Genomic DNA, 17395 nt, shown 5'->3' with positions numbered 1-17395 from the left:
CCATAGTGTCCCTCCGGTGCCTTTTTTGGTAAAGAGGTATGGAACTGTCAAGACTGACCAAGTAGCGGAACATAGAGGCAGAGGAGGTGGGACTACTGATCAGGGGTGCTTCGAGCTCAGGAAGGGCTCCCCCAAATGGAGGCAGAAGAAGGGGCATAGCTTCGAGTTCTGGAAAGGGCGCGCCTACGGGTTGATGTACACAGAGGTTCAAGCTCGGCAGGAGCAGAACCTCAGACATGGAGGTCCTGATGAGAACAAGGAGGCAAACAGGAACAAACATTGAATCACTTGTTTATTGTAGTTTCCCTCTGATTCTTCCCTGGACGCGAGCTAGTTGATCATTTTTGCTAAAAAAAAACGTGAACTGTCAGAAATTGGATGCACTGAGTGAATGTGTTCTTGTAATTCGGGTTCTTCTCTTGAACTCATGAGCTTCTACTATTTTGGTGTCATGAAATAGAGCCCTACGGGACTCAGTGACACTCTGCCAGTCCAAATAAAGCTACATATGTACTTAATTCTTAGTCTTTTTTTTTTGTCAGAATTTATTTCTTAGTCTGGCACAGTGGTTTTTCATACATATTAAGTTAGCGATTTTCACCAAAAAAAAATAAAATTGGTGATGCTTCAACTTAAACCATTTTTCCTGCGGTTTCTCTTGAAATAGGTTATGTAATAAGACTTCAGATAATTGTCACTGGTACAAACTTCGCTGGAAAATTGTCCAAAAAAGTCATAAACTTATTGCACTTTTGCCATTTAAGTCCTAAACTTTTTAATTTTACCAATTGAGTTATCAACATTTTCATGTTTTGCCAATTGAGTCCATCCGATCAATTTTTGCCAAAAATCGTTGACGTGGCAGTCCAATCAGCACCAGCCATCCTACATGGCACGGTTGGTGCTGCCATTGATAAATTTTAATATTTTTTCGAATTTTTTTATTTATTCTTTTCTTTTTTTTTTCTTCCATCGTCTTCCTTCAGCTGGTCACCGGCCCAGAGCGATGGTTGGCGATTGGCCAAAGGTAATCGCCAGCGAGAGTCGCCATTGCCAGCCTAAGATGAGGTCACCCTCGCCGAGATTTGGAGAGGGGCGACCTCACCATAAGCCAACGAGGGGTGGCCTTGCCCGAGGCCAGCAAGGTCGAGCCTCGCTTGAAGCCAACAAGGCCGGCCCTCGCTAGCCTCTTGCAAGGGCGACCCTCGCCGGCCATCACCGAAACCTAGTGACCGGCTAGAAGAAGATTAAGGGAGGAATAAAAAAGAAAACAAAAAATAAAAATTAATAAAAAAATTCTAAAAAATATGAAAATATTATTGAAAATTGTCCACGCCCGCATCGGCTAGCACCCATGTTAGTGATTTCTTGCCAAAATTAGCTGGATGGACTCAATTGGCAAAACATGAAAATGTTTATGATTTAATTGGCAAAGTTAAAAGATTTTGGACTGTATTGACAAAAATGTAATAGATTTATGACTTTTTGGATAAATTTCCCCAGACTTCCCGAATAGCAACAACACATAGTACAGTGGCTGGCAGATCCAGCATCTTGTCTACAAAGAGCTCGTTCTTGTAAGCAAATCAAACCTGGCAATGTGAATTCAATGTACGCAAGCACAAATGAAGGATGAAAGAAACGCCATAAGTTTACAAGATGCTGAACACCCAACATCCAAATCGATTTTGAACGATTCATAATAAATAATCAAAGTTATTGCAAAGTGGCAATGTTAGAAAACATCTTGTCAACCTACCACTTCATTATATTTAGAATGACAGATAAATTGGTTGGAAGGATGACAAATTAACCGGTTGCTTATAAAGAACTATAGCTTCGACAAAACCCGAACACTAGAATATCATCTAACGAAACAAGATACATAGATAGTGGTGATCGAATTTAATATCTGAGCAAGTGAGAGTCAACGAAAGACTTGGATTAAGTTATCACTAAAAACTATGGCTTGTCATTGTTTGCATGATCGACATGTTCAGATGATCAAAGCAAGCATGCATCCAGCGAAACTGAGGAACCATGAATTGGTCTTCTACAAGATGAATGGGCTATTACTGACTTTGTTGCCTTCATTCATTCGGGCCGAGTTTATAAATTCTTAAGTCCTGACATGCCCAATTATGTACACAGATATTTATTCTTACTTGTGGGTCGGCTTTAGGGTGGCTGCAAAGGTCAAGTCCTTCGAAAATGAAACACCAACATCCTTAGGAAGATGATTGGCCCGAGAAAGCAATCACAGAACGCGTCCTTTTGAATAGTGAGAACACTGAGAAGTCCTTCGGATACGAGAATATAATTTTCTTTGTTGTGATCCAACTGGCGAGAGTAACTTGATAGGAACATAAACTAGAGTAATGAAAAATTGTGAGAATACTTAAATATTGAGAAAATTGCCCAATCAGTCTTTAACTTATTGTACATATATCAATTCAATCCTAAACTTTATAATTTTGCTAATTTAGTTTTAAACCTTTTGCGCAAAATTTCAATATGCATTTTGAAAAACCCCTTCAACTTAAAGTCCTTTACATTTTCCCAAAGACTTTCCCCCAGAGCGTTCCCAAACGCAGCCATAGTCCTTCCGGCCAATTTTCACCATAAAATACTAACGTGGAACAATAACAGGACCGCCACCTCAGCGATTTTCCGTAAAAATTGACCGAAAGGATTATATTGAAATTTCGTGCCAAAGTTTATGACTAAATTAGCAAAATTGAAAAGTTTGGGACTGAATTGACATTTGTACAATAGGTTTAGAACTGATTGGGTAATTTTCCCCTTAAATATTAAATCACGCTTTCATCTAATAATTAAGCTTTTATAATAGTTAGCAGCGATCTAACAAAATTACACATAATATCAAGCAAGATGTCCTCAGTTAAAATATTTCCAAGCCTATTAATTGTCTCCCTTATTATATATTTTCACACTTAGTCTTAGACCAAAGTCTAGCCTACGAGTGGGGGGAAGTGTTATAATATTTAAATATTAAACCATGTCTTCATCTAGCAACTGAAGTGTTTAGAATAGTTGACAGTGATCTCACAAAATTTATAAAAATGGTAAAGGAGTTTAATGGGGATAAGGACACCACAAGTGTCATAACTTTGTATAGCATTCACTTGAGTGCCACAACTTTTTTTTCAACCACTTGAATATCATAGCTTCTAAAAAACGTTTACTTAAGTGCAATAACTTCAATTGATCATTGAGTGCCATAACTTTTAATAGCATTCACCTAAGTACTGAAAATTTGATGTGGCATGGCATTTGTGGCGAATGTTTTTAAAAATATATGGCGCTCAAATAATCAATTGAAAAATTATATGGCAATTGAGATAAGTATATCATAAGTCCTAAAATTTGTCGTGAAAGTGTAATTGAGTTCTAAAACTTTCAAAAAAATGCAATTAAGTCCTAAAACTTATCAAATTTGGACAATCAACTCTCTCCGTCAACTCCGTTCATACATCGTTCTCTTAATTTCGATAGTATATTCTTGGTAATGTAGTGTATTTGGTTTGCCAAGATTCTTCATGGTGTAGAATTTTGTGTCCTGGTTCTTGTAAGTAGTCATTTATTTATTTGGTAAATAGGCATGTACCTCCCAGGAGCGTACGGTGATGTTTGATCGAACATATATTGGACAAGGCAAAGGACGCATGTTTAATCACTGACGCCGATAACAAGAAATATCAAATTTAACCGACTTACCTAACATGATATATAGACAAAGTTCATCTCAATCATTAATCACGTGAGCTTTTAGATGGGACCACATAATAAATTATTAAGGTCTAATGATCCACATCATCTATAAATCACTGAAAGATACCGCAGCTGGTCCATCTTGTTAGGATGCACGTGTGAATTGTTTTAAAGAAGTCTCATATCGGAAAATTGATGTGGTATTGAGCAGTTAATATAGGGGTGAACATGGTCCGGGTGAGTGGTTTCTACCCTAGAACTGGGAACCGCTCACTAAAGACTGGTTCCGAAAAATTGGAACCGCCCGTTGGTTCCATGGACCCACTTGGGAACCGGACCACCGGTTCCCAGGTGGGTCCATGGAACCAGTCCTACTAGCCAAGGACAGAGACGAAAAGACGGAGACGGAGACGGAAATGGAGAGTCAGAGATGGTGAGGTAAGCATCAACCGAGAAGAGTGAGAGAGTGAGAGTGAACGTAAGGCGAAAGCAAAAGAAGGTGTTTCTCGGCTCAATGTGAGGTTGTGAGCGTTGAGCTAGTTAGGTTTAGTTTAGGGATTTAGGATTTTTCTTTTTGTAAAAAATAAATATTAAATAAATATATTATATATTATATTATACTATTATTATATTACAGGTCCGGTCTAGGTGGGCAGGTGGGCGGTTCCACACCTGGAACCGAAAACTGGACCGATTCCCTTAGGAACCATCGGTTCTGGTCCGGTTTCGGGTGGTCTAGGGTGGTCCGGGCGATTCCCAGTTCTTTTGCACATGCCTAAGTTAATATATCATAGTTGACTCATAACTCATTAGTTTAAGCTTTTGAATGAATGTGGATCTAACTAGATATATTGACGGGCTTGGACTTGAGCTCCCTTTTAGCGATATACCCGGTGAAGGTATCAGGCTTCTACTGCGTACTCCCAACAATCTGTTCTGGTGTTTGGTAAATATCTCAAGAAAGAAATCTCACGATTGACACTTGTTTCGGGTGGAAATTGCCATTACGGTTGGTCTGGCGAGAAGAGACCATGGACAGTTGGTCTGGTGACGCGAGATAGAGACCATGGGTGATGCATTTCCAAGTTAGCAGTTGACGATGATGGTTGCTGTGCATAGTTGCTGACCATGAACAATTGGTCTGGTGGCGTGGGTCTGGCAAGAAGAGACCATGGACAGTTGGTCTGGTGACGCGAGATAGAGATTATGGGTGATGCAATCCCAAGTTATGGTCTGGTGACGCAAGATAGAGACCATGGATGATGCAATCCCAAGTTAGCAGTTGACGATGAGGGTTGCTATAATGACTTGGAGATTCAAGTTGAGAAAAGTTGATGCAGAATGATACCTGAATTAAGGGGAAGCAAAACCTAATACTAAGCTCACGAGTGAGAGGGAGATTGTTAGGATGCATGTGTGAGTCGTGTTAAAGAAATCCTACATCGGAGAATTGGTGTAGGATTAAGCAGCTAATATATCCTAGTTAGCCCATAATTCATTAGCTTAAACTTTTGAGTGAATGTGAGTTTTACTAGATATATTAACAGACTCGAATTTGAGCTCCCTCTTGGCGATCTTTCCGATGAAGGTATTGGGTTTCTGCTACGTACTCCCAACACATCCTCTCCAGTGATGAGCTCATCACATATCTCTCTCTCATTCATTTGAAACTTTTCAAATTTGACAGTGGCGGAGGTCTGCAACCTTTGTTTTGGGGTCGTGGATCTCCAAATTGGTGAAGATGGCAGTCTACGACGTCTCTTCGAGGTAGTGGACCTTTACCTGCAAATCAGAGAGAGAGAGAGAGAGAGAGAGAGAGAGAGAGAGAGAGAGAGAGAGAGAGAGAGAGAGAGAGAGAGAGAGAGAGAGAGAGAGAGAGAGAGAGAGATAAGAATTAGCAAAACATCGAAGGTGATGATGAACGGCGGTGCCGTTCAGGCGACCTCTAGTTGGCAAAAGGCAATGTTAGTGTTGCGGAAGCCAAGCGATCGAACAATAAAATTGACAGAATAAGAAAATAAATCGGACACCAGATTTACGTGGTTCGGTCGTAGTGACCTACGTCCACGGGGAGAGCAGCACGGAATTCCACTATAGATCAAGCGATACAACGGAGATTACAACCACACTCGAGTCACTCAAACACTCTCAGTGTTTCCCAAGCCCCAATTACACCCAATAACTCACACAGTGTTTAGCCCCATAATTCCTCACGAAATAATCTCCAATCTCGCAAAAGAATTGTACACTAATCTTAATACAAGATTTAATCGCTACGAACACTTGAGCTCTTGATGTAATTCCACGAACAAAATCCCAGTGAGATAAACCCACGCCAAGCACTCGACGTCAACCGCGGCGCTTCAAGACTTCTCTGCACTCAAAGCATCCCCTGACCATGAACATATCTATCAGGAAGTCCCATGTTGGTCAACAAACGAAGTCCACGCGGATTAGGATCAGGAAACAAATCCAGCCATGCTTTTCTTTTCCTTTTATTTTATTTCTTCTTTCCACTTCGGGCCGTGAATTCCACAAGAATTAGGAAAGTATAATATTCTTTCTTTCTTCTAACACATTGACCGAATCAAAGTTCAACATAAAATTCATGTGGACTTTCCAGTTTGAGAACAAAGACTCCAACGTGCATTAGGAAAGTGAATTTCAAATATTTCCTTTTTGCTCGGTTTTGGAGATCCGCAAAATATCCAATTCGGAATATTTAGATTTCGCTTTGGGCTCAAACTCGAGACATATTTTCAACAATCTCCACCTTGGCTCGACGTTTGAGCCAAGTAACAATCGCTTCAATAGAATCTGAATTCCGCTACTACTCTCCCACAACCCCAATGGGCTCAACCGCCACAGACGTCTTTCAAGTCCAAGCCTCGCTTGAACTTTGCCATAGCCGTGGACCTCATCAGAATACCAACTCCACATGCACCTTTAACCGCTCCACAAGGATTTTCCGACACAACTTTCTCAATCACAGATAAAGCAAAACCATTGTTGCATCCATATCTATCGGGAGATTGAATACGCACCTTGTCAATATCAGCAGTTACAGCAACCGTTGGTTTTATAGGCTCCACCTTGCTACAAGCACCATCTGTGTTGATTATTTCGCTAGCACCCGCTACCTCAGGAGTTTCTGGTTGCAACTCCACCTCAAGCTGAACACCGTCCAGATCCGTATAAACACTGCTATTAACACTCCTAATCAGAAGTACTGGAGAGTCGTCAAATGTAACTTCTCTGCTGATAATAGGTGAATTTAATTCTGGGCACCACAACTTATAGCCCCGCTCACCTTGTGCATAACCTAGGAACATGCACTTTCTTGTCCTTCCATCGAGCTTACCATCACTAACTCGAACATAACATGGACAACCAAATATTCTAAGAACAGAATAATCAGCAACGTTACCTGACCACACTTCTTCGGGAGTCCGACATTCAATCGCAGTCGATGGGGATCTATTCTTCAGGTAGCTCGCCGTACTAAGCGCATCCGCCAGGAATCTCCTAGCCATACCAGCACTAGAGAGCATTTTATGGGCCGTCTCTAGTAATGTTTTGCTCATCAACTCTGCAACATGTTGTGATTTATTGGCACTAGTGCGGTATTTCACTATGCCTTCCTTCATGCAGAATTCGTTTAACAGCTTCGAGCAAAACTCCATACTACTGTCAGTCCGCACCTGCTTGATCGTTTTACCAGTCTCCTTTTCGATCCAAGCTTTTAACTGCCTGATCCTGACAACAACATCAAACTTGTGCCTTAGCACAAACACCCAAGTCTTCCTCGAGTAGTCATCAACAATTGTTAGCATAAATCTAGCACTCTTCCTCGAAGGAAATCGCGACAACTTGCGAACATCCAAGTGAATCAATTCTGCAATTTCCGTAGTTTCCTTAATAATCATACTGAACTGCACTTTCCGTCGTTGATCTAAATCACAGCACCTGCATACATTCAATTCGTTAGCCACATAACCACATAGCAAATTCCTTTCACTTAGAACCTTCAGGCTTCTCTCGCTAATATGCCCCAAACACATATGCCACAATTCAGACTCTCGAACCGATGCTTTCGACGTCTCCGCAGCGAATTCCGTCACTGTCTCACCTTGAAGCTCATACAGGCCACTATGCTTGATTCCTTTCATTATCACCAAGGCACCTCGAATAATTTTCAGAACTCCACATTCTGATGAATACCGACACCCAGCTGAATCTAGGGCACTTAAGGAAATTAGATTTTTCTTCAACTCTGGAACATGCCTCACTCCAGTCAATGTCCACACAATACCATCATGCATTCTGATTCTAACGTCACCAACACCTACAACATCGCATCCAGCGTTGTTCCCCAACTGCACTTTACTACTATCCGTGCACTGATAAGTACTAAACCAGTTCCTGATTGGTGTAGCATGAAAAGAACAACCAGAATCCATAATCCATCCGCCAAACGACGAATCATCAGTGACAGATAAGACATAATCAGCATCATCCGAATTACCATCAACTATAGCTGCAACATCATCCGTACGATCAACTCTAATTCCTTTACCCTTATCGTTTTTCAGCTTAAGGCAATCCCTTCTAAAATGCCCTCTCTTGCCACAACTCCAACAGACAACACCACCAGTCCTAGACTGACTTCGTCTATTCGAGTTCATACTACTTCTGCTAACACGTGTACCAGTTCTTGCTCTATTTTCACCTACTAAAGCAGCAAATACATGTTCGCCAGATTCTCTTCTACGGATGTCTTCACTTAGAATTAAATCTCAAACACCATCAAACGTCAAACTTTTTGACCCAGAGGAATTACTAACAGCAGTAACATTAGTATTCCAACTATCAGGCAATGAGGATAATAGAATCAAAGCACGTACCTCATCTTCAAAGTCAATGTCAACTGAACTCAATTGACTAACGATCACATTGAATTCATTAATATGATCAGCAACTGATGCACCTTCGCTCATCTTCAAATTAAACATACGTCGCATCAAATAGACCTTGTTGATCGCAGAGGGCTTCTCGTACATGTCCGATAGGGCTTTCATCAAACCCGCAGTGGTCTTCTCATTTATAATGTTAAACGCGACGTTACATGTCAACGTCAGCCGAATAACACCCAAAGCTCGTCTATCCAGCAATTCCCAATCAGCTTGCTTCATTGTCTCTGGCTTCTCCCCAGACAAGGGCAAGTGCAGTTTCATCTGATATAGATTATCCTCAATCTGCATCTTCCAGAAACCAAAATCTTTCCCATCAAATCTATCGATTTTCACTTTTCCTTCTTCTATCGCCATCGATTCGCTTCAACTTAGCCAAGCCAGGCTCTCATACCAATTGTTGCGGAAGCCAAGCGATCGAACAATAAAATTGATAGAATAAGAAAATAAATCGGACACCAGATTTACGTGGTTCGGTCGTAGTGACCTACGTCCACGGGGAGAGCAGCACGGAATTCCACTATAGATCAAGCGATACAACGGAGATTACAACCACACTCGAGTCACTCAAACACTCTCAGTGTTCCCCAAGTCCTAATTATACCCAATAACTCACACAGTGTTTAGCCCCATAATTCCTCACGAAATAATCTCTCAATCTGGCAAAAGAATTGTACACTAATCTTAATACAAGATTTAATTGCTACGAACACTTGAGCTCTTGGTGTAATTCCACGAACAAAATCCCAGTGAGATAAACCCACGCCAAGCACTCGACGTCAACCGCAGCGCTTCAAGACTTCTCTGCACTCAAAGCATCCCTTGACCATGAACATATATATCAGGAAGTCCCATATTGGTCAACAAACGAAGTCCACGCGGATTAGGATCAGGAAACAAATCCAGCCATGCTTTTCTTTTCTTTTCCTTTTATTTTATTTCTTCTTTCCACTTCGGGCCGTGAATTCCACAAGAATTAGGAAAGTATAATATTCTTTCTTTCTTCTAACACATTGACCGAATCAAAGTTCAACATAAAATTCATGTGGACTTTCCAGTTTGAGAACAAAGACTCCAACGTGCATTAGGAAAGTGAATTTCAAATATTTCCTTTTTGCTCGGTTTCGGAGATCCGCAAAATATCCAATTCGGAATATTTAGATTTCGCTTTGGGCTCAAACTCGAGACATATTTTCAACAGTTATTGTCTTGAAGGAGGTGGCAATAGAACACTCCTTGCTCGAGGACGAAGAATGGAGAAAAGGACAAAAAGAGAAGAAGGAAGGAAAATGATGAATAAGAAAAGTTAGGAAAACAATCTCATCAAAGTTAGCTAAAAATTTAAGATGTAACTTAACCTCTTAATTGTAGAGGATTCCAATCCACTAAAAATTCAATATTGATGATGTCACTGTTGGTAAAATAATGGGGTCGGAATCACATAAAATATCTATACATCAGTAAAACTATAGCAGATTGAGTGAGGCCAATTGAGCCCATGCAGGGCATATCGGTTGGCATCTGAGTGACGACTTTGTAAGTGGTATTACAAAGGCCGATAGGCCAGAATTAGTTGGCATTTTCAAGCCCCAAACATTTCAGTAATAAGGAGAAACTTGCAAGTGATTTGAAAGAGACCAACAATGGGCTCTTCCTATCCATTCCCCATTTTCACGAGTCTAAGAATGGTATTTTCTCAGCGGGGGTAAAAAAAGAGAGAAGCAAAGTTTGGTTGGCGAAAATCCTTGTTTAGGGTTCTTCTCTCTTGTTGAAATATCCCACATTGCTTAACTACGAGGTTTATATATTCTTTATATATATATGTGATCTCCTTCCATATATCAACTTGGGATATCAGCGATATCCACATTGCCCTGGATATGAATCGCCAAATGAATATTTCAATAGTTTGATTCGCTTAGCCCATAAAAGGGTTAGGTGGGCTACCTTTCAATTATTATTCATGGACGGACGCGAATCTTGCAATATAGTATTCGAAGTTGACATGGTACCTATACTTATATGTATACGAGGTATAAGAAAGTTTTTTGGGAAAATTACCCAATCAGTCCTAAACTTATTATGCGAAGGTCAATTTAGTCCTAAACCTTTGCGTGAAACTCTAGTATAGTCATTCCGATCAATTTTCGCCGGAAATCGCTAATGTGGCGGTCCAGTTATCCTATGTGGCACATGTCAGCAATTTCTAGTAAAAATTGACCGAAATGATTACATTGAAATTTCACGCAAAAGTTTAGGACTAAATTGGTAAAGTTGGAAAGTTTAGGACTGAATTAACATCCGTATAATAGATTTAAAACTGATTGGATAATTTTCCCAAAGTTTTTCTATCAGCAGAGTTAAGATACTAACGCACATTCAAGTTTTAATTTTTGGACAACCGTGTCCTTTTCATTAGATCATGTAATTTTTCTTTCATGATTGCCAGTGTGAAAAATGTTTTGTAATGGTGCTGTTGCCACTAGTAATCCTAAATTTTTTTTTTCTTGAAATAAAGATGCTTTTCGTTCTTTTTACGCTTAGGGTGCGTTCGTTTCGCAAAAAATAAGTGATTTGGAAAACATTTTTCGAAAAATGATCACTTCTATCGTTTAGAAAAATAAATGAATTAAAAAAAATTTCATTGCCCACGAAAATAGTTTGACATATATTATTATCAATGATGAAAATATTTTCCGTTGACTATTTTTTTAAATGATGTAAGATATTATTTTTCGGAAAATATTTTCCAAATTACTCATTTTCCACAAAACGAACTCATTAATGTGAAAATATTCTACGTTAATGATGCTAATAAGTTTCTTTTTTAATCCGTTATTTCTACTTTGTCTGATTATAGTTTTTTTTTCTAATTTAGAAATCCCACTCGGTGGGCTGGCAAACAAGTCACCGGTTTCCTCGGCGATATAACATGCGGATCAGATAGCATTGTTACTCTCGTATGAGTAACAGTGTGACTAACCGTGCCGTCACACTCTCATTTTCCAAAAATTAGTTTCTCTTTCTCTGAATTTATGGGCCTTCTGTAATGGTTCATGTTTGTTTGTTTTTTTTTTCCAACTAGACTTCTAATTGTTTGTTTTGCTTAAATGGACGTCACCAATATTTATTTTTGGTTAAATTTAGATTTTTGTGATATCTATCTAGGTAAGCTACCAATCAAAAAGTTGATGAGAGAAGAATAGGGCCCTTCCATGACTACCATGGAGTTGAATAGAAATGAGGTTAAAAATAGTGTCTCAAACTTCACACCTAATCCTGGGGAAAAATACATTGAAAGTTTTAAATGTTTCACCAGTTGGTCAATTGAGTCCTAAGTGTTTAGTTTTAACTAGGAGAGTCCTAGATGTTCTTTAAACATGCATACAAATTTTTTTTTGGTCATAAAACATGCATACAATGATCGACACTTTTCTGGAGTGAAATAAGCCACATCAAACCAATGATGAGTTAAAGGAGTTCATTGCATAATATTAGAACGTTATGTCTCAATTGACAAAAGTTAAACATTTAGGACTTTCGCAGTACTTAACTCAAATCCGAAATTTTACGATTGTTTTTAAATTTTATCAACTGCTTTCAAATTTTACAGGTGAGCTGGTTTAGTTGTTAGCGAGTTATATGAAAGCATTAATGATGCTAGGAGTATTAAAAGTTTTAATTCAAATTTATGTAAAGATATAATTAGACAACATTTAATGTATAAATTATATGAGACACCCAACACTATCTTCATATAAGGGTGCGTTTATTTGAGAAAAAGTGTTTTTTCGAAATTAGTTTTCCGAACTTTCACCCGTTTAGTTTATCGAAAATGATTAGTCAACTGAAAACATTTTCTGATCAAAGAAAATATTCATGCATAAAATTAGGATAGTGAATTCCTAAATCTAAGAAAATGAAAACACTTTCTGAAATTGTTCTTCTTGAATTTTTTAATATTTCCTTTTTTCTTTTCTTTCTTCTTCAATTTTTTCATTTCCTTCTTCCTCCTGAGGGCCGACGACCGACCACAGGCACGATCCTATTCCTCGCTGGAGGCCAGCCAAGTCGACCCTCGCCCGTGGCCTGCCACAGCCGTCGGCGAGGCTCGATGACTGGCGGAGGAAGAAGAAGGATAAAAGAAAATAAAAAAAATAAAATAAAAGAAAAAAGAAAAAATTATTTACAAATTCGATTTCTTTTTGCCTGACATAAAGTCCTGAGATTGAAATTATTTTTCAAATGAGATTCAAACACCAAAAAACGTTTTCGCTTACATATCACCAAATAAAGAAAAACTAACCACTTTCCTGAATAATGATTTCTCAAAAAATATTTTCCTTTATCATGAAATTTTTCTCCGAACAAACACACCCTAAGCTTTTGTTATATTCGACCAAAAGAAAAAAAAACAGCTTTTGTTAGAAGTTTCATGCCTTATCCCAGCAACGATCTTTCTCATGCAAGAAGCCTCTATTTAAGATCGTTGTCCCACTAAACATCAACTAACTCTCCACTCCAATTCTCCACCTCCTCCTCCTCCACCACCACCATGCAATCCTCTCAACCTCCTACTCCGACCCATTTACGGTACTTGCGGGACGAGGACATGCCGCAGGCATTCAAGGACTTAATCTCCTCTCTCCCTTCAGAAAAAGACTGGATCGCCACCCCTCTCCGCTTGTACCAGGGCTTCTGGTTCCCCTCTTGGTTCCTGAATGGCGTCCTCGCTTGCCAAAACCACTTCCAAGCTCACCCCTCTGACATCCTCCTCGTCACCAGCCCGAAATGCGGCACCACCTGGCTAAAGGCCATCCTCTTCGCTCTTTTGAACCGTGCCAAGTACTCCAACTCCGACTCACAACGACGCCACCCTCTCCTAACCCAAAACTCCCACGACCTCGTGCCCTACTTGGAGCTCAAGCTCTATCTCGAGCAAGAAAATCCTGATCTCGCTGCTTTAGCGCCCCCGAGGCTCCTCGCCACCCACATGCCTTATTCCTTGCTTCCACAGTCGGTGAGGGACTCCAACTGCAAGCTGGTTTACATGTGTAGGAACGCCAAGGACACCTTCGTCTCATTGTGGCACTTCACCAACAAGCTGAAGCCCGAAGAGAAAGGTCAGATGCAGATCCAGGAGTGCCTCGACAAGTTTTGTCAAGGGCTGAGCGCTTACGGGCCTTACTGGGACCATGTGCTGGGTTACCACAAGGCGAGCTTGGAGAAGCCCGAGAAGGTGTTGTTCATGATGTACGAGGAGATGAAAGAGGATCCGCATGCTCATGTGAGGAGGTTGGCCGATTTCCTGGGGTGTCCATTCAGTGAAGAGGAACTGAGAGATGGGACGGCGGAGGGAATACTGAGGATGTGTAACTTTGACAATTTGAGCACATTGGAGGTGAATAAGTGCGGGAAGTTGTCGAGTGGAGAAGACAACAAGTGGTTCTTCAGGAAAGGCGAGGTTGGAGATTGGGTGAATTACATGAGTGCTGAGATGGGGGAGAGACTTGACAGTGTCATGGAAGAGAAGTTGCATGGTTCTGGTTTGAAGCTTTGAAGTTCGGTTAAGTAGAAAAAGTATCTGCAGGCCATTGATGAAGCTTTGTATATCTCATGCTATGGGATGAAAGGTCTTCGGTGGCATTGTCAATCGTGGCTTCGTCTCCATGGAGAGATGCTTCATGGTTGTGATTTTAGTCTTCATTGATTTGGCCAACACGTAGTTGGCTAATAAAAAGCTGCCTTCCTTCTCGCTGGGAGCTTATGGATTTTTCTTCTGTTGTTCTTTTCAGTTCCTTTTTATATTTTTGCTGTGTGAAGCTTCGGGGCATATGGTCTTCTATATGTGTTGTAGTTTAATAAACATTCTAGTTCATATTTGTATGTCGTCGGACAGATTGAGTTGCTAAACCAAGGATATTTGTGTCTTGGAGATAAAAAGAAAATTTCTCTATTTTTTCTTTTTTTTTTGCTTCAAAACGCTGAAAAGAAAAAAGTTAATGATTAAGAAGAAAGCACCCATAAAACAATTAACACACCGAGAGTAACCCCAAACGGTCTGGCTTTTGCATGCATGGTTCGGAGTAAACCTATAAAATGGGTGGGTGGGATCAGATTTGGATCAATTGAAAATGGCCCAACCTAAAATTGACTATATGGTTGCGACCTTCCTAGAGGTGAACCACTAAGGGAAAGCTAATAGATTACTAAGTAAACATGCACTTAGCGCAGACTCTCTCAAGCTCATACAAATTGCAACTTTGGAGTTTCAATTTAATCAATTATACATACAAATCAATTCATTTTGGAGTCACTACTAACCTATTACGGGTTTATTAGAATCACAAGTAAGGGTAATATTTTACTTTTGCGAACCAAAGATTTATGAATAAAGAGATTTGATTACATTAGATAAATCTAACACCCTTTCGGTAACTTTTTTTTTATTTCAAAAATGTTTTGCGAGCTGTCTTCGTCAATTTTAATCCTAAATCACTAAAATGCAATACGTGATCACGCGAGTGTACAAACAATAAAATAACGCTTAATAATCAAATGCTACAAATAAAATGCGGAAGGATTTGAAGAACCTTGATGCACTAAGCAAATCAAAAGCAAAGCTCCATTATCATCCAGTGCAAAAAGGATTCTGCAAGACGTTAACTAGAAAACAGACCATGATGTAATGTGTGCATAACCTAAGCATGAATTCTAAATACAAGCATGCAACGCTAATTAATTATTTTTTGGGTTTTCTGTTGTTAATAAATAAGCATGAGTCAAATTATATGCTACAACTATATGAGTTTTAATCTAACATGCCTTAATGAACTATATAGTATTCTAATTGAAATTAAAGCTATATTAATAATTTAAATATAACCTATATGCAATTCTAATAACATGAATTAGGATGAACCATAAATTAATCCTATTATTTAAACTACGTGAGGTATTTTTGTATTTTCCTTTTTCCATAGAAACAAAAGATTAAACTCTAGGACACTAACATGAGCTAATGACTTTTATTAAAAGGTGACCCAGCTATGCAATCTAATTATTTTTGGTATTTCCTTTCATGATTTAAAATAAGAAACCGCTTAAAATGACTTTAACCAGTTAGGAAATCGTGATTCTGAAATCTAGGGGGGAAGATGAGCATCAGTTCAAACCGGAGCGATTCTCCGAAGGCGTAGCTAAAGCTGCCAGCAACAATTCGGTGATGTTCATCCCGTTCAACTCTGGACCTCAATCTTCCGTCGGGATGAGCTTTGTGACGACCCAGGGAGAAAGAGAGATCTGCAAGTAATAAGCTTCCTAGCTATGGTGAACTTGGAGACCGGAACAAGGATTGGATTTTGTCACATGGTATCGGAGCTAACTTCTGCCCAAGTTTATTTTCCGTGTGCGTCCACTACCTTAAGTTTTTTTGTTGGATTTTCGTATCTCTCTTTTATTTATTTATTTGGGGATTCTTTTAGAAAATTTGTATGTTATTGAAAGATTTGGCTTGAGCTTGGCGACTTCGCAGATCCGATTCAGTGTTTGATGTAGTATTGGAACGAGATTATAAAAGTGGTTGCCAGATATACGATCTTTTGGGAGATCAGCGATATCCACACTGACCTAGATATGAATCGTTAAATGAATATTTCAATAGGTTGATTCGCTTAAACCATGAAAGGGTTAGGTGGGCTACCTTTCAATTATTATCTATGGACCGGCAGGAATATTGCAATATCCCATTCAAAGTTGACATGATACCTACTTGTCTAGAGATTATGATCTGCATTTCACAATACGGCAAAACATATTTCAAATGTATGTCGTGCGTCTTTGCAAGGTATTGTTCAAATAGAAAAATAAAAAAAGAATGATATAAGACAAGGTCCACGTGTTAATGTCACATGCAGAGCATCTATTCAACAAGATTTCGAGTTTCGTGGCCCTGGTTTGTATTTGAGTATTTTAACTAGCCACGCGCATCAGGCGCATCACATGTTGAATAAAGTAAAGACCACTCAATTTAGAGATGATTGAACTACATCAATGGTAGGCTGGTTTGGGTTTGGGTCAGTCACTCGTAAACACTACTTAACCATTTAACCACTTCATGTAGCTTATAAGTGCTCCACCAGCCTCCAGATACCCAAACGATTAAATTCATGCTCTTGAGTTACCCCAAAGCAAAAGGTTTATCGGTCTCTTTTTACTTTAATTGCACAAATATAAGTCTTACTTAACAATATGCGCGCGTGTGATTTTTTACTTTTTACATTGGCGGTACAGCCAACAAAAAAAAAAAAAAAACATTGGCGATATAGAAAAGTTCTTCGGGAAAATTACTCGATCGGTCCTAAACCTAATGTGTAGACTTAAATTAAATTCTAAAGTTTATAATTTTCCAATTTAGTCATAACCTTTGGACAAAATTCCATTGTAGTCTTTCTGACCAATTTTCGCGAGAAATTACTGCCGTGGCGATGTGCCACATAGGACGGTTGGCGATGACTGAACTGTCAACTTAGCGATTTCTCGCGAAAATTGACCGAAATGATTACATTGAAATTTCACGTCAAGGTTTATGACTAAACTAGTAAAATTGAAAAGTTTATTGTACAATAGATTTAGGATTGATAAACAACATATGGCGTTGTATCCTAGCACAACATGGGATTAGGCGCCTTTTA

At 39.3% G+C, this 17395-nt stretch overlaps 1 protein-coding gene across 1 annotated transcript; it reads left to right on the top strand.

The window, feature by feature from the left end:
• The first annotated feature begins 13144 nt into the window (after positions 1–13144).
• Positions 13145–14588, top strand: LOC115674539 (cytosolic sulfotransferase 5-like). Its single transcript, XM_030596941.2, has one exon. It carries the CDS (start codon positions 13258–13260, stop codon positions 14260–14262), a length of 1005 nt encoding a protein of 334 aa, XP_030452801.2. The 5' UTR covers positions 13145–13257; the 3' UTR covers positions 14263–14588.
• Positions 14589–17395: the final 2807 nt, after the last annotated feature.

The sequence above is a fragment of the Syzygium oleosum genome, unplaced genomic scaffold, assembly GCF_021117445.2.
Source record: "Syzygium oleosum isolate NSW1041296 unplaced genomic scaffold, Sole_v2.1 Sole_v2.04, whole genome shotgun sequence".
In the NCBI taxonomy this organism is placed as follows: Eukaryota; Viridiplantae; Streptophyta; class Magnoliopsida; order Myrtales; family Myrtaceae; genus Syzygium; species Syzygium oleosum.
Note: the sequence above shows the minus strand (reverse complement) of the source record. Positions and strands in the feature narration are given on the sequence as shown.